Source organism: Eretmochelys imbricata, chromosome 4 (genome assembly GCF_965152235.1).
Source record: "Eretmochelys imbricata isolate rEreImb1 chromosome 4, rEreImb1.hap1, whole genome shotgun sequence".
NCBI lineage: Eukaryota > Metazoa > Chordata > Testudines > Cheloniidae > Eretmochelys > Eretmochelys imbricata.
This window is the reverse complement of record NC_135575.1, coordinates 121,752,416-121,773,206: the sequence shown is the minus strand read 5'-3', so window position 1 is coordinate 121,773,206 and position 20,791 is coordinate 121,752,416. Positions and strand designations below refer to the sequence as shown.

The 20,791-nt window shown below is 42.7% G+C and overlaps 1 protein-coding gene across 1 annotated transcript in view; it reads right to left on the bottom strand.

Annotated features, from left to right (window-relative positions):
- Positions 1-20,791, bottom strand: part of SORCS2 (sortilin related VPS10 domain containing receptor 2) — an 838,677-nt gene that overhangs the window by 565,200 nt on the left and 252,686 nt on the right. Inside the window, exon 2 of the mRNA XM_077814654.1 lies at positions 7,188-7,255. Coding sequence (XP_077670780.1) covers positions 7,188-7,255 — 68 coding nt within the window. The remainder of the gene's footprint in view (positions 1-7,187; positions 7,256-20,791) is intronic.

The window sequence follows — 20,791 nt, the reverse complement described above, 5'->3', positions numbered from 1 at the left end:
GGTAGGGAAGGCTGTGCCTCTGCAAACAGCCTGGCCTCTGCCCTCTCTCACCCGCTGACTGCCCCCCCAGAACTCCCCACCCATCCAACCCCCCCACTCCTTGTTCCCTGACCCCCCCCTCCTGGGACCCTCCACCCCTAACCACCCCCTGGGACCCCACTCCCTATCCAACCCTCCCTGCTCCCTGTCCCCTGACTATCCCGACCCCTATCCACACCCCCGCCCCCTGAGAGGCCCCCCGGGACTCCCATGCCTATCCAACCCCCCATTCCCCATCCTCTGACCGCCCCCCCAAACCTCTGCCCCATCCCACCAACCCCTGTTCCCGTCCCCTGACTGCCCCCTGGGATCCCCTGCCCCCCCTTACCATGCCGCTCAGAGCACCATGTCTGGCAGCCGTGCCGCCTGGCCGGAGCCAGCCACACCGCCGCACTGCCCGGCAGGAGCTCGCAGCCCTGCCACCCAGAACACTGGCAGCACAGCCAGCTGAGGCTGGGGGGAGGGAGGACAGACAGGGAGGGGCCAGGGGCTAGCCCGCAGGCCATAGTTTGCCCAACTCCGATGTAAGGCATGGTCTACACTACAGAGTTAGGTCAATGTAAGGCAGCTTATGTCAACCTAACTCTGTAAGCGTTTACACTAAAATGTAGTTCCCACTGATGTAACTCGTCCACTAAACTGACTTAATAACTACCTCCATGAGAGGCATAGCACTTAGCTCAATGTAGTTAGGTCAACGCAGTGTCAGTGTAGACACTGCCTTGCTTACATCAGCTAACTGTTGCTGGCTTTCAGAAGCCATCCCACAGTGCCCCACACTGACAGTTAAATCAATGCAAGTGCTTCTGATGAGGACGTGCACCGTGGACACCAGGAGCGCAGCGTGGACATGCAAAAGCAATTTAATTACTGTGGTGGCTGTACATCAATGTAACTTAGGTCAACTTCATTTTGCAGAGTAGACTTGCCCTAAATAAAACAAGCTACACGAAGGATACGCCCAGGCTGTGTCAGCGATTTCTCCTCAACGGACAGCTGACCTGCAAGGCCATGACACCTGCTACTTCTCAGCAGAGGGACAACATTGTCTGGTGGCGTGATAAGTGGGACAGATCTGCACTAAAGATTCAGAATACACCGATCAGAGTTAATCACACAACTCCAAATGACCACAATTGGGTCCTAAATAAAGGAATTCTCTAAATAGTGTCTGGAGTCAGATTTTAGCGAAGAATTTTGATGTGAGGAAATGGTCTGAAGGTCTTCATCAAAAAGAGTAAAACTGATCAAAACCAACTGAAAGTGTTCCTTTTAAAGTAACTTGTAAGTAAATTAAAAATCAGGGAAGGCTTTCAGGGAAGGGATGGCACTAGAGTACAAAGCGAAAGAGACTGGCACCCCTTTCGGGAACAAGAGTAACATGAAACAACATGCTGTTAACTGGAAATGAGGTTGGATTGCCTAGATGTAATTATCTGGGCCAGAGGACTCAAGCCTGGAGGTTGATTCCCTCATCTCTGTGGCTTCCATTTTGTGAAATTAGCATAATTTTACTGTGGGTCTGATTCTCATCTCTTTTACATTTTTGACAACAGGATGAATTCAACTAAATCCATAGTATTCAAGATCAGAAATAGACCCTGTACATGAGCTGCACTAAGAAACAACAACAAAGATCGGTTTAGCTACGCAGCTAATAGAGACTTCATTAAGCTAAAAAGCCACATTTTCAGTAACCTTGTTTTAGATCTAGGATTCTACAGGGCTTTGCGGGAAACCCTGTGACTCTACTGTAATAGCAGTCAGAGTGCTACAATACCTTTATCTACAGCCTTTAAAGTACCTTTGTTGCCCCCATACGGTTAACAATAAATGTGTGGGATTTTTCCAGCCAGGAAGACAACTGAGAGAGAGACAAATACTGGGCTCATTCAGGAAATAATATGACAGCATTAATTCCCATTAGAACATACAAACCTTGCAGAGCTGAATGGCTTTTCCCCATAACCAAAAGTCTCTATGATTTTTTTCCACATCTGTTTTATTATGTATTTGCTCTGATACAAAGAGAAGTATAAAGAGCAAAAAAAAATATCTTTAATAAAATAGGCATTTTACATAGGAATACACTGGGGCAGGTCATCAGTTTGTGTAACCTGATGTAGTTCCATTGAAAGTCAATGGAGATATTTCCATTTATACCAGCTATCTTGAAATAACTAAATAAAGAAAGTACAACTATTCAGTTTTCTATTATGCTATGGTTCATCGTTTACCAATTTTTTTGTTTTTTGCACACAGTTCGGTACATGAAGCTTTCAAAAGAAACGGGATTTATTCTAAATGCTATTCTTATTCTCTTGGGATCCTTGGGTAGTTTTGTAATCTGAATACATTCTACAATCTGAGTATATTCACTTTTTAACTCCTGTTTACAGAAAAGTAGATTTATGTCCAAACCACAAAGTTCAGTTCCAGTTTCAAACCCCTGCTCCAAGCTCCTATTTCAGCTGCATTCCAGAAACATACGTTGATTGTTAAATCAACAGCCAACTCTTTCTAAGGCTACTCCTAAGCATTTTCCTCATGGGGTGCTTCATTCTGGTTTTAAAAGGCAAACTATCTTGTAAATCCACTGTGTGAAAGCAGAGGGAAAGGCCTGATTTCTTCTCACACCAGTTTTATGATGATATAACTCCACTGGTTTCAGTGTAGTTACACCTCATTTATATGAGTATTCAGAGCAGAATCAGACCTAAAGCAATTCTCTTAAATAACAGCATTATCTGAAGCATGTTTAAAGTTTATGTTGAAAGTGCAGGGTCCCAATGGGTAATTTTGAAAGAGTCTTGTCTGATAGATAAACTTACTCAGAGAGTTTTTATCAATGGTTCAGAGTCAAGCTGGAAGGGCATATAAAGTGGGGTCCCATAGGGATCTGTCCTGGATCTGGTTCTATTCAATGTATCTTCATAAATGATCTGGATAATGGCATAGATTATATTAATCTGGGAGGGGATGAAAGGACTTTGGAGGACAGGATTAGAATTAAAAACGTTCTTGACAATCTGGAGAAATGGTCTGAAATAAATAAGATGAAATTTAATACGGACAAATGCAATATACTCCACTTGGGAAGGAACAAGTACTTGCACAAATATATAATGGGAAATGACTGCCTAGGAAGGAGTACTGCAGAAAAGTATTGGGGGATTAAAGTGGATCACAAACTAAACATGAGTTAGTTTGTAATCCACTATAACGTAATAATGTTGCAAAAAAGGCAAACATTATTCTGGGAAGAAGAATAGAAGAAGTGTTGTAAGCAAGATATGAGAAGTAACTCCTCCACTCTACTCAGCACTGATAAGGCTTCACCTGGAGTACTGCATCCAGTTGTGGACACCACACTTTGTGAAAGATGTGGAGAAATTGGAGAATATCCAGCAGAGAGCAAAAAAATTATTAAAGGTTTACAAAGCATGATCTACAAGGAAATATTGCAAAAATCGGGTTTCTTTAGTCTGGAGAAGAGAAGACTTGAGAGGAGGACAAGATAACAGTCTTCAAGTACGTACAATGTTTTGATAAAGAGGAGGGTGATATAGTGTTCTTCTTATCCACTGAGGACAGGACAAGAACTAATGGCTTAAGAAGGGCTTAACTTGCAGCAAGAGAGATTTAGGTTAGACTTTAGGAAAAACGTCCTCACTAACCGTAAGGGTAGTTAAGCACTGGAAGAAATTACCTAGGAACATTGCGGAATCTCCATCATTGGAGGTTGTTAAGAATAGGTTGGACAAACACTTGTCAGGGATGTCCCGATAATACTTAGTCCTGCCTCAATGCGGGACCCTAATTAAGCTACTGAGGTCCTTTCCAGTCCGACATTTCTATGATTATACTGAATTATAGTTAGCAAACTAGACACATACCACATACATTACATGGGCAAACAGTTTTTAACAGGAAGACAACACGTGGTTATGCAATTTTAGGACTATCTGAATAATTGATTTTTCAATTCATTGGCTTCACCAAAAAATCTGGAAAAAAAAATCATTTCGGGTCAAACCAAAACTGAAATTTTGGGGGTTTTCATTTCCTTTTATTGTGTTTCCAAATGGGAGGATGCACATTTTTAAAAAAAAAATCTAATTAAGGGCTAGTCTACATGGCAAGTTACTGTGTGGCAAGCCAGGCTACGCAAGCCCTGAATACAGTACGCAAGCTTGCCACACAGTAACGTCCCAGATGGACACTGCTATAGCGCAGTGAAAATCCTAGAGTGTGGGAGTGCTGGTACACTGCAGATTCACACCCTGGCTTGCCACGCTACAACTGGCTGTATAGATCAGCCCTGAGTTGCCCAATGAGACCTGAAATGTTTTGTTTCGAAAGTGTCCAAACAAACAATTTTGACTTTAAAAAAAAAATTGCCAAAACATTGCTAGCAAAAAATGATTTGCCAATTTCAACCTGAATTTGCAAATAGTTTCTTCATTTTTCTGAGAGTAAATAAATCAACCAAAAAAATTCACCCAGCTGTAATCCCAATTTTCATTTGGTTGTATTCTCTCACACAAGGTGTTGTGCAAAGATTAAAAAGAAAAATTATCCATCCCACAAGCTGGGAGTTTTAAATGGCAATTCCAAATTAATTGTCATAGCCCTTAAAGGGCCAACCCTGAAAGATGCTGAGTGCCCTCCACTCCCTCTAGGGGTCTGTGGGAACCAAGGCCACTCTGCAGAAAATGGCCAGATCAGGCTCGTATTCTTCAGTTTTCACACTCAGAGATAACATACTAGTTATCACGTACCTGGTATGAAGCAAAGAGATACTATTTATCCTTATGCAAAATGTACAGTATTGCAGCAAGAGGTTGGGGCAGACTGTGTTCTTTAGCCACTGGCACAAATATTGGGTGGTGCAGGGCTACTCTACTGTTGGAAACCTGGGCAGATTAAGAGGACGCAGATTCCTCTAACCAGCACAGCCAGCCTACTTCACAAGTGGGTGTGGAGCCAGGCCAGACCATAGATCTTGCCTTCGCCTGGCTCCTTTTGGGGTGCTGTGGACCTGTGAGGCCACATATAAGGAGCAAAGCCTGCACTCCCTTGAGTTCAAGGACTGCAATTGTGGCTTCCCCTTGCATGAGCTACATATGGTGAGGAACGTTCCATGTAGGCGTTTATGTGGTTAGAGAGTTTGCAACAATCTGGATTCCATATCTGTCCCTAATGGAGATACTATATACTCTGGTTGCAGATTTCTGGAACCCAAGTCCTCAGGCTGTGTCAGAAATTCACATTCCTGGAAATTTTATGTTTCCTTCCCTCATTACTTGTGTTGACTATTTAGTTATCTAGTAAGGCTCAGGAAAATGTCTCAAGCTACAGATTAAAAATAGTATTGTTCCTACATTATCAGCAGGGATCTTAATTTTCCATGATAAAAAACCCAAAATTCTCTGATTAAAAAAAACACATAAAAATCCATGTTTTTCTACAATTAAAATGAACTGCTGAACTTTAGTTTCCCTAGCCATGATATACATATAGGTATCAGTTGAACACAGTGTTTTATTGATATATTTTCAATTTTTAAGCAAGTTCAAAGCCTATCATTGCCATCAATCATTATAATAAAATTAATAGAATTGCAATTTGCATTTCTTACATGTACCAAATAATTCTATGTCTGTATTCTATATTTTCAGGGGGGAATTTAAATGCACAAAAAATAAAGCAAAAATTGTTTTTATATTAACATTATTCACTTTCTGAGTTAGTCTTGGAAGCTGAAGTGAAATCTGAGATGCATTAAAATACGAAACACTATACCCCGTTGAGTAACCTCTATACGCCGGAAGCAGTTTATTGGAGGATGTTTAGCTATGTAAATTTAAAGCACATTCAGAAATCAACCACAAGAGGGGGAGGTTGTGCACATTGAATAAGTGACACTGATACTTTCCGTAAAATTTTATTAATATAGGTGTTTATTTTTTCACAAAGTGTAAAAACTACAGATTCTCTGTAAAAACGCAAATTCCATGTTTTTCCATGACAAATGGATTTCTGGGGCCCCTGATTATCAGTAATACAGGAAACACTTCTATATTTAAAATGCATGTGATCTATGCTTACGACATGAGTATTCTGTTGAAAACCCATCTTGGTGGATGGAACAGCAGGGTGTACAAAGTATATCTAGAAACACAGGACAAACATATTTCCATGACTTTGAATGTACAATACGTGGCTTGTTATTCAGTACCAAAGCACTTAAATGAAAGATTTTTCAATAGGAAGTATGATTTTTTTAAATACACACATTAAAATGCACCCATCACTTCAACTGGATATTTGACAACAGTTCACCTGGAAAAAAACCCAGCACTTCGGCAGAAAAACAGCATGGAAAATTAATGACCCTGCATCTGCCACTGATGCCCTTAGAAAAGAAAATATTGATCTTGATCAATGGGGTTGTACTGGTGTAACAGAGAATTTAACTGGTTCCGTATCTGTGTCTGAAACCCTAAAAACGTCTGTGTGTGTGCACGTCAGAGTGTGAGCGTGTACGCGCGCAAGAGACAAAGTTGACAAAGTCATTGGTAAATCTTGATTAAATGAAAAATTATTTTAAAAGTTATATTTGAAATATTACAGGTTTCCAAACATCAGAAGATGTAACACAATCTGGACAGGCTCCAAGTTACACCAGAAAGATACACCACACCTACAGATAATTTACTAAACTAAACAGAGAGCTGAACAGCAAAAGCTACTAGCAATTAAAATAATGACTACATTAAGTACCCTTAACTTTGGTGCAAAACTTCTAAAGTTCTGGGAGTTTTTTAAAAAAGGAGGAGGAGGAGAATTGGGTCCTGATGCCAACTTACAGTTAGAATTCTGTTTTTCTTTAAAATGTGGCCTCAGAAAGATACCTTATCCTCTAATGTTGTTTATTTCCACTGTACAAATTGTTAATCCCCTTTTAAGTTCTTCTTCTGTCAACCACAGTCCATAAAAAAGATGCAAGTCTGGGCAACCCTATATCTGGCACAGAGTCAGCAATTCAACCCATTAGGAAACCTCAAAAGATAAAAGGAAGCGAGAAGCAGTCCTACTTTGGTCAGCATAAGAACAAGGAATATAGGAAAAGGTTGAGTACTTACCTCCACAAAGAGCTCTCCAGCACCTTCCCCATGTCAGTATGGTAATACTTGGTAAGGATCAGAATCACCTACACAGAGAGAGAGTAAAAATAAATACAGATATATGAGCTAAAATAAAAAAACAACAGAGCATTTTCAGAGCTGTTCTGATCTGGATATTAGTAGACTAGTTTCCTGAACCGTTGGAGAGAGCAGGGCTTGTAGGGTTGGGACATGAGTGGGGCAATTGTAAATCTTCTGTAAACATCTCCATTTTGTAAAACTTTCCTTTTTATTTCGTGAGAGGAGGGGGTGGAAATTATCACATAAATTCCCCTCAGCGCACAAACCACAAGGTCCAATCAGTTTGAATGACTTTCACAGCAGGAAGAGCTGAGTTAGTCCCCAGTCCTAATTTACAATGCAGCTGTCTTGGCTTCTATGGACATGAATTTATCTTATCCAAAGTGTTAAACAACGTTACTGGATCTCATCCAGAAAGAGGCGCTTTGGTCTTCTGTGCAAGACCAGAAACAAGCACTGAAATATGTCATCATTAGTTTTTTAGAAGAGGTGGCTGTTTTCCAAGAGAGCACTGTGCTGTCTGTGTTACTCATCCACGTTACCAAAACTAAAAAAAAAAAAAAATTAACACATAGATTAAATCCCATTGAAAAATAAGGTCTTCACTCGAGAGAGAAAATCCAGTAACAAGAAATATGTTTTATCTCACAATCTATTTGCAAAGGAAGACAAACTCATTAGCCAAATAGCGTGAAGCACTAGTCCACAACTCTTGCATGGTGCTGGCTGTTACATTTTAGATTTGGATCACTTAAATAAAATTTCCTTTCACTCACTGCCAGTCCATATTAGTTCTTCTTACACCAGTTACCACGGCAACCCTAAAGAGGTAAAATTGGAAGAACCTCTGGTTCCTTGCACAGCTGTTAGCTTGGTTAATGTGGGGTCAACATCAGTTGTCTCCAACAGTTTGGATCATGCTTTTATTTAGCTATCACTAGCTTTATTCCTAACCACCAGATGAAATCTTTTGCAAACAGAAATTTTATCCATTCGGTTTGATTATCAAGGTAATTAGTACATTGGTACAGTATTTATGCAACATATAAGAATGTAAATTGCTATACCCTGGAGATTTTGAGTGGAGGAAGACTCTACAATTCCAGGCAATTTGCATTATTTACATAGTGCCATAGATGTACAGGGCACTATGCAAAATTGAGACAGTTTGGATCTCACTCCCTGTGGTGTAATACTACTGAATTCAATAGAGTTACTTTTGGATTTATACTGATGCAAAAAACTGCAGAATTAGATCTTAATTCGCTAAAATATATTAAAACTTTCACATTGTTTAAAGACAGCACAATCAAAAGGCCATTCTGTTCTATGCATTTTGTTGGTGTTTGGTATAGAAACATAAAAGCTGGGAGGCATCTTAAAAAAAGAGTGTTTAATTTTTAAAAAAATTGTTTAGTTCTAATAGGTTACAACATGACTTATAAAATCAAGAGAAAGAAACATGACCCAAGACTTCTCAGGAAACTAACCATTGAGAGAGATCTACTGCACAAACTCCTGGCTCCAGCTCCAGGCATGTTCCAATCATGTCAGCTATTTATTCTGTTGCTAGTATCTTACTACAGGTTTGCTGGCAATTCAGCCTGGATAGGGAGAAGGAGGAAACTTCACTGTCAGATAAAAGTGCCCATTGGCTCAGTTTATTAAGGGAGACTGTGTGGGCCACCCTTTCTTCAACCAATAGATGTTTGTTCAGATCACAGAAATCTTCCCAGAGGATTTTTATGGGCCCTGAGAATATAATTATGGCCCATCAGACCAGAGGAAAAATTATTAGAAGATACAAAAAGTAATGTTCCGTATTACTTTATGTTTCATTACACTTGCCTATCCACAGCAATGAATCTTACTTGTATTAAACCAACACTTTGTATCCCCGTGCTTCCCATACATGTAATTTTAAAATTACTGCCGATTCTCAATGACACTGCAATGTATCATGGATCTTCATCTGCCAATATCAAGCAAGAAACTTTATTCTTTAATTAGGCTGCCCAGATATCACATATAGAAAAGCTCACTAGATTGTGATTTTTTTTAATAGCTCAGCTGTGCCCTTTTCTCTTAACCCTTATGGATAACACTCCAAGCCACCCCCCAAATAGACAAAGCCTGTCACACAGCATTGTCAAATCCTTCTTCAGAATACAGAGCTTTCACACTGAAAGGTTCAAACAAGAGATTCCAGTGTACCCACCACTTTGCTGACTGTCAGCAATTCACCTAATCAGAAAGCCAGTGTACAGAGCATATCTGACAACCATTCATTCAGGGTAATTGTAAATTGTATTCTGTAGCAGTCATCTGTAGTAAAGGAATGCCTCACTGAGGTACCCAATCTGCAGTCCAATTCTGATCCACAAATAGAGAGTTATAGCACTTATGAATATATGTCAATGTTGTCTTCTTCAATGGGGCTGGTAAATTATTTAAAAACGAAGACACCCTACACAGCATCAGAAATGAAGTTATGAAAAATGACTTATTGGCTAGACAAAGCCACAGCCATCTTTGGGCCCTTATACAGCATTAACAGACGTCCAGCAATCTAAAAACACTGATGCATAGGTTGTCGGAGGGGCTGAAAGCCATTTCAATTATGCCAAAGCATTTCATCCCAGCATCTGAAAAAACATAGGTCAGCTATTCTACAATCATCCTTCAGTGTAATCCTCTTTATTGCAGTCATCTTTTCATGTTACTTAAACAAATATCCTACCAACCACAGTTGTATTTGATCTCAGATAATTAATGAATGAATCCAAACATTTACAGGCATCTCTTTAGAAAAGTCTGTTTGGACCTTAGGAATTCCACACCTCATTTAGAAGAGCAGGTCCTTGATTTACTCTGCAGACATTTCATTTCATTTCAGTGGGACTTTTTAATTATAAAGCATTTTGCAGCTTGGATAGTAGCCAAATATTTGTATGTGCTGCTGCCCTAGTGAGGGACAGCACTGCCTCTGAGCAAAGAGATTTGAGGCGCAAAGGCAATGAAGAAATTGGGCCTGATTCTTCTCCATATTATATTATTATATTATATTAAATCATGGGTAATGCCAAGTAATTTTATTAAACAGGGACAGAGGAGAATTAGGCTAAACAGATTCTTTATTTTAATTAAATTAGTGCAACCTGTTTAGCCACTTGCAACCATTTTACCTCAGACATACCCCAGAATCCTGGGTCTGGCTCAAAGAAAGAGGCAGTTACCATGGCATTGCACAGGGGCATGCCTGGGAATGTGTGTCATGGCTTGTGGTGTGCTCCTGGCCAAATGTTCCCAGGAAACATATCCCTTTCTCTCTTTCCTCCACACACCTACCCATAAGTCTTATTTCTTCTTGGTCTTTCTTCTCCCAAGCTCCCCACAATTGGCATAATTAACCCCACTGTCATTGTGCCTGAGACTGCCAAAACAAAGCCAAAAACTTTATAGAAGCCATGAAACTTTACAAAAAAGGTAAATGCAAATAAAAAAATATTAACCAAAAGTAAGAACAAATAGAGATACCAGGACAGTCGGGTATCAACAGATGTCCAGTACCCTCCATTACTGGACATCTGTCGATTCCAGCCATCACCGTAATAGGGTTGCCAATTTTCTAATTTCTGAAAACCGGACACTACAGCAGGAGAGCTGGAACCTCCACCCTCCCTACCTCTTCCCCCAAGGCCTGCCCCCTGCCCCGCCTCTTCCTCCAAGGCCCTGCCCCCATCATTCTCTCCCCCTCTTCCTCCTTGCTTGATCCTGTCCATCTCCCTCCCACCAGCTGGGCTCCCTCTGCTCCAGGGTTAGGATGGGAGCCTGCCTGCCCATGAGATGTAGGTAGGGGGTGGCCCCAGCTGAGCAGGGGCTGGCATGGGTTGTTGACCCAGTGCCTCCTTCCATGCTCCACAGGAGTGCTGGTAAGAAAATGCTCTTTATTCTCTGGGTCCAGCTTGTCACCTGACGTGGATCAGGGTTAGAAAAGGTTACACCCCTGTCATGAGCAGGTGCAGGAATAGCTATGGTTTTCTGCAACCTACCTTCTACCTCAACACTGGAGTTCCTTATTCAAATCAACAGGCCCTACAGTCTACAGTTGGCCAACATCTGTACATATTATGCTGAGGTTTTTGCCATTATTCCTTAGCTTTCTTAGGGCTTGTCTGCACAAGGACAACCATGAAAACTAATCCAAATTAACGAAAAGTGTGAATTTTGATGTGGATTAAACAAACAACATTAAATCTCTGTACGGACATTCTAATTCAGAATTATAGTGGTTTTAATTCAGTTTAGCATAATTCACTTTGGAAGTGAATTTGGTTTATCTTAATTCGCTGTGAATTAAGTGAATTTGGAAATTAATTTAGATAAACCAAATTAAGCCGACTTTAATTCTGAATAACTGCAACCACACAGGAATGTAATGTGGTTTAACTAATCCACTTCAAATTCATACCTTTAGTTAATTCAGATTAATTTTCCTGAATATCCCCATATAGACAAGCCCTTAGAATTAACCCATAATAGACTTTGGGCATTAGCCCTTTCTTTTAACTGTCTAATTTTAACTGTCTACCCTACTCAGCTTTCCATTATGGTCCCAAGAGATCAAGACATTGCCTTAGATGGTATGAAAATCTCAAATGTGCTAAAATTTCCTTTTCCCAAGCAACCTGTAAACTCTTTTTAGATGTTTACATATTTGTTGTAGCATTACAAGTTCCTGAGGGAGTTTTCCGAGAAGTAGGTTTAAGAGAATAAATTTCCAAAACATGAAGTGCGATTTTTTCTTTTTTCCTCTTGATCCCAAAAATTATTTTTTAACATTGCACCTGGCTTGATTGTAGTAAAACAAAGTTTTGAATTAGGAGACCATCTATTTTTGTATCTCAAAGAATGTATTCCCAAATGGACTGAGTGTCTCTACAGAGGCTAAACCATTGTTAAAACACTCTCTCTCTCATTCCCAATTAAAATTCAAGATCATCTAGCAAAGCTGATGTTTTCCATTTGTATTTACAATTGCTTTTACTCTTCCCTAGATACTCCAATAGCCCAATATTGAAGCTTAGCACGTACTTTGAACATCGATTGTTTGCAGACACAATTTACCAAAGATAGAATCCTATGTTGCGGGTTCCCTGTTACTCCCTGTCATGTGACTGAACCAACCAACAGTACAACATAACATTTGGAATATTTAAATACATTTCCGGTCTGGGTCACTGACTCCTCTTTAAAGCAAGCAAGGGTCTTTATATTAATTATATTATATTATGGTTAAGATCTTAGTTTTGCAAAGTAACATAATGCAGGACATATGGAAACATTTACAGAGGATACCGTAACCTGGGAAGAATGCTCATCTGATTTAGATATCTTGGCAAATACATCCACATTTCCCTGCACAGCTGCTTATCTATCACCAGAATCAGAGTTAATCATCATGACCAGTTGCCATGGGGTTAATCATGACTTGTCCCCCCCTCTACTCTGACAACAAAATTACATTTAACATCATATTAGTTAACATGACTCTCAAGCCCACTGAGGCTGCTGGTGCTTTTACTAGCTGATCCTAATGCAGGATCAATGCCTAAATCTTTAATCTCATTAACCTTGAAATGGGGAAATTATTTAGTACTTTGCACCTCCGGGGTGGCTGCTGCTGCTGCTATTACCTGAATTTGGTGTTTTACAGATGTGAAAACCTACTATAATAGCATACGACCTTTTAGAAAGGGATAATAATAATGCCTAGCTCTTATACAGCACTTTTCATCAGTGGATCTCAAAGCATTTTACTAAAGAAGTTCAGTATCATTTCCCCCATTTTATGGATGAGGAAACAGACACAGAGAGGTGAAGTGACTTGCCCAAGGACACTAAGTAGGTCAGTGGCAGAGATGGGAACAGAACTCAGGGTTTGAGTCCCAGTCCAATGTTTTATCCAGTAGTCCATGATGCCTTTCATCGGGGATTGAAAGAATAACTACATGAGAAACTGTGCGGTGCTCAGATACTATGGCAATGGGAGCCATATAAATATATTAGATAGACTGACTAGGATACTGGTCAGGAAGTTTGATCTGGAAAGCAAAGCCTTGGGGAATGCCTAACCAAACAACTGAACACTACAGAAACGTTCTGAGTTGACTGCCCTCTTTCCTCCTTCTTTCTCCTTGCCGTCTCCTACTTCTTTATTTCATTTTAACTTTCCATTTCCTTCACCGTTCCATAACAGTTCCTTGGTTTAAAAAAATTGGTTTCATTTCCACAGGAGTGCTGATACTCTGCTCCTGTTCCAGCATGTGAAAGGATATGCTAGGGCTCAGCTTCTGAGCCCTGGTCTACACTAGGAGTTGAGGTCGAATTTACCAGCATTAAATCGATTTAATCCTGCACCTGTCCACACGATGAAGCCCTTTTTTTCGACTTAAAGGGCTCTTAAAATCGATTTCCTTACTCCACCCCCGACAAGGGGATTAGCGCTGAAATCAGCCTTGCTGGGTCGAATTTGGGGTACTGTGGATGCAATTCGATGGTATTGGCCTCCAGGAGCTATCCCAGAGTGCTCCATTGTGACCGCTCTGGACAGCACTCTCAACTCAGATGCACTGGCCAGGTAGACAGGAAAAGGCCCGCGAACTTTTGAATCTCATTTCCTGTTTGGCCAGCGTGGCAAGCTGCCGGTGAGTGCAGAGCTCATCAGCACAGGTGACCATGCAGAGCTCATCAGCAGAGGTGACCATGATGCAGTCCCAGAATCGCAAAAGAGCTCCAGCATGGACTGAACGGGAGGTACGGGATCTGATCGCTGTATGGGGAGAGGAATCCGTGCTATCAGAACTACATTCCAGTTTTCAAAATGCCAAAACATTTGTCAAAATCTCCCAGGGCATGAAGGACAGAAGCCATAACAGGGACCCGAAGCAGTGCCAAATGAAACTTAAGGAGCTGAGGTAAGCCTACCAGAAAACCAGAGAGGCAAACAGCCGCTCCGGGTCAGAGCCCAAAACATGCCACTTCTATGATGAGCTGCATGCCATTTTAGGGGGTTCAGCCACAACTACCCCAACTGTGTTGTTTGACTCCATCAATGGAGATGGAGACAACCTGGAAGCAGGTTTTGGGGACGAGGAAGATGATGATGATGAGGTTGTAGATAGCTCACAGCAAGCAAGCGGAGAAACCAGTTTTCCCAACAGCCAAGAACTATTTCTCACCCTGGACCTGGAGCCAGTACCCCCCCCAAACCCACCCAAGGCTGCCTCCCGGACCCGCCAGGCAGAGAAGGGACCCTGGTGAGTGTACCTTTTTAAATAGTATACATGGTTTAAAAGCAAGCGTGTTTAATAATTAATTTGCCCTGGCATTCGCAACTCTCCTGGATGTACTCCCAAAGCCTTTGCAAAAGGTTTCTGGGGAGGGCAGCCTTATTCTGTCCACCATGTTAGGACACTTTACCACTCCAGGCCAGTAGCACATACTCAGGAATCATTGTAGAACAAAGCATTGCAGTGTATGTTTGCCAGCATTCAAACAACATCCGTTCTTTATCCCTCTGTGTTATCCTCAGGAGAGTGATATCATTCATGGTCACCTGGTTGAAATAGGGTGCTTTTCTTAAGCGGACATTCAGAGGTGCCCGTTCCTGCTGGGCTGTTTGCCTGTGGCTGAACAGAAATGTTCCCCGCTGTTAGCCACGGGGAGCGGGGAGGGGCTAGCCATGTGGTGGGGGGAGGCAAAATGAGACCTTGTAACAAAAGCACATGTGCTATGTATGTAATGTTAACAGCAAGGTTTACCGTGAAAGAGTGTACCCATTGTTCGATAAAATGTGTCTTTTTAAATACCACTGTCCCTTTGTTTCCTGCATGTGTTTCAGGGATCACAAGATCTTCTCTTTCCCAGAGGCTAGTGAAGATTAGAAGGCGAAAAAAATGCACTCGCGATGAAATGTTCTCTGAGCTCATGCTGTCCTCCCACACTGACAGAGCACAGACGAATGCGTGGACACAGACAATGTCAGAGTGCAGGAAAGCACAAAATGACTGGGAGGAGAGGTAGAGGGCTGAAGCTGAAAGGTGGTGGCAGCGTGATGAGAGGAGGCAGGATTCAGTGCTGAGGCTGCTGGAGGATCAAACTAATATGCTCCAGCGTATGGTTGAGCTGCAGAAAAGGCAGCAGGAGCACAGACTGCCACTACAGCCCCTGTGTAACCAACCACCCTCCTCCCCAAGTTCCATAGCTACCTCACCCAGACGCCCAAGAATGCGATGGGGGGGACCTCCGGCCACCGAGCCACTCCACCCCAGAGGATTGCCCAAGCAACAGAAGGTTGGCATTCAATAAGTTTTAAACTTTTAAAGTGCTGTGTGGTCTTGTCCTTCCCTCCTCCACCACCCCTCCCGGCCTACCTTGGCAGTCATCCCCCTATTTGTGTGATGAATGAATAAAGAATGCATGAATGTGAAGCAACAATGACCTTATTGCCTCTGCAAGCGGTGATCAAAGGGAGGAGGGGAGGATGGTTAGCTTACAGGGAAGTAGAGTGGACCAAGGCCGGGGGGTTTCATCCAGGAGAAACAAACAGAATTGTCACACCGTAGCCTGGCCAGTCATGAAACCGGTTTTCAAAGCTTCACTGATGTGCACCGTGCCCTCCTGTGCTCTTCTAACCGCCCTGGTGTCTGGCTGCGCGTAACCAGTGGCCAGGCGATTTGCCTCAACCTCCCACCCCGCCATAAACGTCTCCCCCTTACTCTCACAGATATTGTGGAGCGCACAGCAAGCAGTAATAACAATGGGAATATTGGTTTTGCTGAGGTCTAACTAACTGAATCAGTAAACTGCGCCAGCGCGCTTTTCAACGTCCAAATGCACATTCTACCACCATTCTGCACTTGCTCAGCCTATAGTTGAACAGCTCCTGACTACTGTCCAGGCTGCCTGTGTATGGCTTCATGAGCCATGGCATTAAGGGGAAGGCTGGGTCCCCAAGGATAACTATAAGCATTTCAACATCCGCAATGGTTATTTTCTGGTCTGGGAAGTAAATCCCTTCCTCCAGCTGTTCAAACAGATCAGAGTTCCTGAAGATGCGAGCGTCATGTACCTTTCCCAGCTATCCCACGTTGATGTTGGTGAAACGTCCCTTGTGATCCACCAGTGCTTGCAGCACTATTGAAAAGTACCCCTTGCGGTTTATGTACTCACTGGCTTGGTGCTCCGGTGCCTAGATAGGGATATGGGTTCCATCTATGTCCCCACCACAGTTAGGGAATCCCATTGCAGCAAAGCCATCCACTATCACCTGCACATTTCCCAGGGTCACTACCCTTGATACCAGCAGATCTTTGATTGCGTTGGCTACTTGCATCACAGCAGCCCCCACAGTAGTTTTGCCCATTCCAAATTGATTCCTGATTGACCAGTAGCTGTCTGGTGTTGCAAGCTTCCACAGGACTATTGCCACTCGCAAGAATACCAAGATGAGAGCAGCCCTCACAGTATGTGAGGGCTGCTCTCATCTTGGTATTCTTGCGCCTCAGGGCAGGGGAAAGCAAGTCACAAAGTTCCATGAAAGTGCCCTTACGCATGCAAATATTTCGCAGCCACTGGGAATCATCCCAGACCTGCGACACTATGCGGTCTCACCATTCTGTGCTTGTTTCCCGGGCCCAGAATCTGTGTTCCACTGCATGAACCTGCCCCATTAGCACCATGATGCCCACATTGCCAGGGCCCGTGCTTTGAGAGAAGTCTGTGTCCATGTCCTCATCACTCTCGTCACCGCGCTGACATTGCCTACTCGCCCAGTTTCGCTTTGCCAGGTTCTGGTGCTGCATATACTGCTGAATAATGTGCATGGTGTTTAATGTGCTCCTAATTGCCAAAGTGATCTGAGCGGGCTCCATGCTTGCCGTGGTATGGCATCTGCACAGAAAAAACATGTGGAACGATTGTCTGCTGTTGCTCTGATGGAGGGAGGGGCAACTGACGACATGGCTTACAGGGTTGGCTTACAGGGAATTAAAATCAACAAAGGCGGTGGCTTTACATCAAGGAAAAAAAAAAACAAGTGTCACACAGAATGGCCCACTCAAAGATTGAACTCAAAACCCTGGGTTTAGCTCAACCCAATGCTCAACTCACTGAGCTATCCCTCCCCCGGTATTTCAGGCAGGACTGAATCTCCATTAAACTTTTCAAGGTGCCCCTGACAGACCTCACCAAAACAATTGTCGGCTGTTGATTTCACAGAGTGAGGGAGAGGGGAGCAAATAAATACAAAACTAATCTGGTGTATTTCTTGTTTTGATCCACTCCATCTATCTTTTACATCTTTGGCTGGCAGCAGACGGTGCAGTAGCATTGCTAGCCATCCACATCTCCTGGCTGCTCGGCAGAAGATGGTACAATTGGACTGCCGGCAGGACTAAAGAGAATGACCTGGTCGAGTCGCTCCTAATTTAGTCCCTGCGCTCCTGTCTGCCCAGGCACTCCTGACCGACCGAGGCAGCCAGGAGCACCTCGGACACGATGACGATGGTTACCAGGCCTATTGCACCGCCTGCTGCCACAAGGCAATGGGTTGCTGCTGCTGTGTAGCAATTCAGTACCGTGTCTGCCAGAACCCAGGAGACGTATGGTGACAGTGAGCGGGCTCCATGCTTGCCGTGGTATGGCGTCTGTACATGTAACTCAGGAAAAAAGGCACGAAACGATTGTCTGCCATTGCTTTCACGGAGGGAGGGCCTGACGACAAGTACCCAGAACCACCTGCGACAACGTTTTTTGCCCCATCAGGCATTGGGATCTCAACCCAGAATTCCAATGGGTGGTGGAGACTGCGGGAACTGTGGGATAGCTACCCACAGTGCAACCAAACTCCGGAAGTCAACGCTAGCCTCGGTACCGTGGAAGCACTCTGCTGAGTTAATGCACTTAATGCACTTAGAGCATTTTGTGTGGGGACACACACAACGGACTATATAAAAACGATTTCTAAAAAACCGACTTCTATAAATTCCACCTAATTTCATAGTGTAGACATACCCTGAGACTCTCCATCCACTTTGGGCCACTCTGATCTTGCTTCAGCAAGAAAAATTAGGACTAACTCCAGTGAAGTTAATGGAGCTTAACTGGTATAAGAGATCAGCACCAGCCCCTTTGGGAGGTGCAAAGTACATTTAACTTTCTGCATTATTTCTGAAGCAGCTGAAATCAAGTATCTATGTCACTGGAAAGGGTGTAGAAGGGCTGAGGGAGCATGCAAATGGGCCAGAAGAGTATTAGAAAGGGCTTGGGAGCATTTGCAAAAGCTGGCTAGCAGCCAAATACATCGGAGAAAACCTTGGAAAGGGCCAGGGGAGCTCTGGAGAGGTCTCTCCAGTCAGATCCACAGCCAAACCTGAAGTTTTCTAATCTGAGAGTACAGAGTTTTTTAGCTACCTTCAGTCTTCCCTCATACTTAACCTCACCCCACCCTGTCCTAAGTGTCAGTTACTTTAACAGTCCAGAGCCACCATAATTAAGTGGAATTACACCATATCTGATAGCACCTCAGTGAATATGGGCATATCTCCTATGTAGTTTGGATAGCTACCAACCATGTTCTGTCACACAGAGACTACGTTCTACCTCAGCCACTTTCCAGAATTTTAGTGCAATTGGATATCTTAAAGCCAAGTTTCAAGATATTCACAAGTTCCAATTTTAAAGCTCCAATGCATTTTTCAAACTGACCTCCAGATCAAGGAGATACAAGCAGAAAAGGATGCCAGGCCTTGATTAATCATATACATATTTCACTATAATAAAGAATTAAGATTGCAACTAACTCTTCGGAGGCACTCTCTTGTATTTCAGCATTTGCCAGGTGATCATTAAGGCTGCAATGCAGTTTCAGAGAAGCCTCTTAATGAAACTGTTCCCATCGGGCCTGAAATTTTACATACTTGGTCTCTTCCCAAAATTATTTCAGAAATATTTTTGAGAGTTTCTAAAAATATTATTAAGACTATTCATTTTCATCCCTTTGTCTGTAAAGATCAGTACACTGGTCTAATAGCATAGAGCAGAGCAGAAGAGAAAAATTAAAACTAACTTATAGCCCCTCGGAAACAAATGTTCTAGAATAGTTCTGATACGTATATGGCCCATTATCACCAAATCCGAGCTCTCACAATCTTCAATGTACTCCTCCTTAACACCCCTCTGACGTAGGTCAGTGCTATTAACCCCATTTTACAAATGGTAATGGAGGCACAAAGGGCAGGTCTACACTGCAATTAGACACCCACGGCTGGCCTGTGCCAGCTGACTCAGACCCATAGGGCTCAGGCTAAGGGGCTGTTTAATTGTGGTGTAGATGTTCAGGTTCGGGCTGAAGCCTGGGCTCTAAGACCCTGCAAGGTGGGAGGGTCCAAGAACTCCACGTGCAGCCCAAGCCGGAACATCTATGCAGCAATTAAACAGCCCCTTAACCTGAGCCCCGTGAGCCCAAGTCAGTGGAATAGGCCAGCCACAGGTGACTAACTGCAGTGTAGACATACCCAAAGAGACGAAGCAACTTGCGCAGGGTAACACAGGAGGTCAGTGGCAGGCAGAGCAGGGACAATGAGACAAGTTTAGAATTCTGATCTTTCAGGATCTGCCAGGAGTAGAAGAAAATTATGCCCCCCTACTGAGAAGCTAGCCCTCTCCTTTTTGAAGAGCACAAATCTCCCAGCCCCAATTCTGTTCTCACTTCAGTTCTACACAACTGACTTTAATGGTGTAGAATTCCTGATTTATGCAGCACTATGCCCACCAGGTTTTAATCCTACCGTGTTTATGAGGTATGGCACCTTAATACATGTCACTGGTGCAGGACGAAACACTACCCATCCTTGGCCTCAAGCCAATTTACTTTTGGGGGGGGGGGGGAGGTGAGCAGGGGGCGCAGAGACTTTTTTGTTTGTTTTAAATCAACTTGCTACAAAACCAACAACAACAACAACAAAAGTGAGCAACTCCAAACAGCCAAAGGTTTGAAGTAGTAGCTGTAGTCCTGCCAGAGATGGATGAGTGGACATAGTACAGGTGAAGTGGCCCAAGAAGCATAAATGCAATTTAATTACATGATTATTCCTATTAAATAGGTGGGCTTTTTTTCCTCCCACCTCCCCAAGCATTTATTTTGAGCCTGATCCAAAGTCCAATGAAGTTAATGGGAATCTAAACAAAGCCACAACTAGCAGCCTGGAAGATGTAGGAAATCTGAAGAGGTTAAAAGTGAATCTAACCCTGAAAAAGTTCTTTAAAAGCAAAAAGAAATAATTGCTGACAAAATCAAAAATTCCCAAAGGACTCCAAGATTTGATGCGTCTAATATGCAGCAAATGCAACCAATACTATATTTTTAAAATAAACACAGAACTTCACAATGACCTAATGACATTGCAGTTCATAAGGGACCTCTAAGCATACCCTATGGAAACCAAGTGAGAACTAATTCAATTTAATGATACATGTTG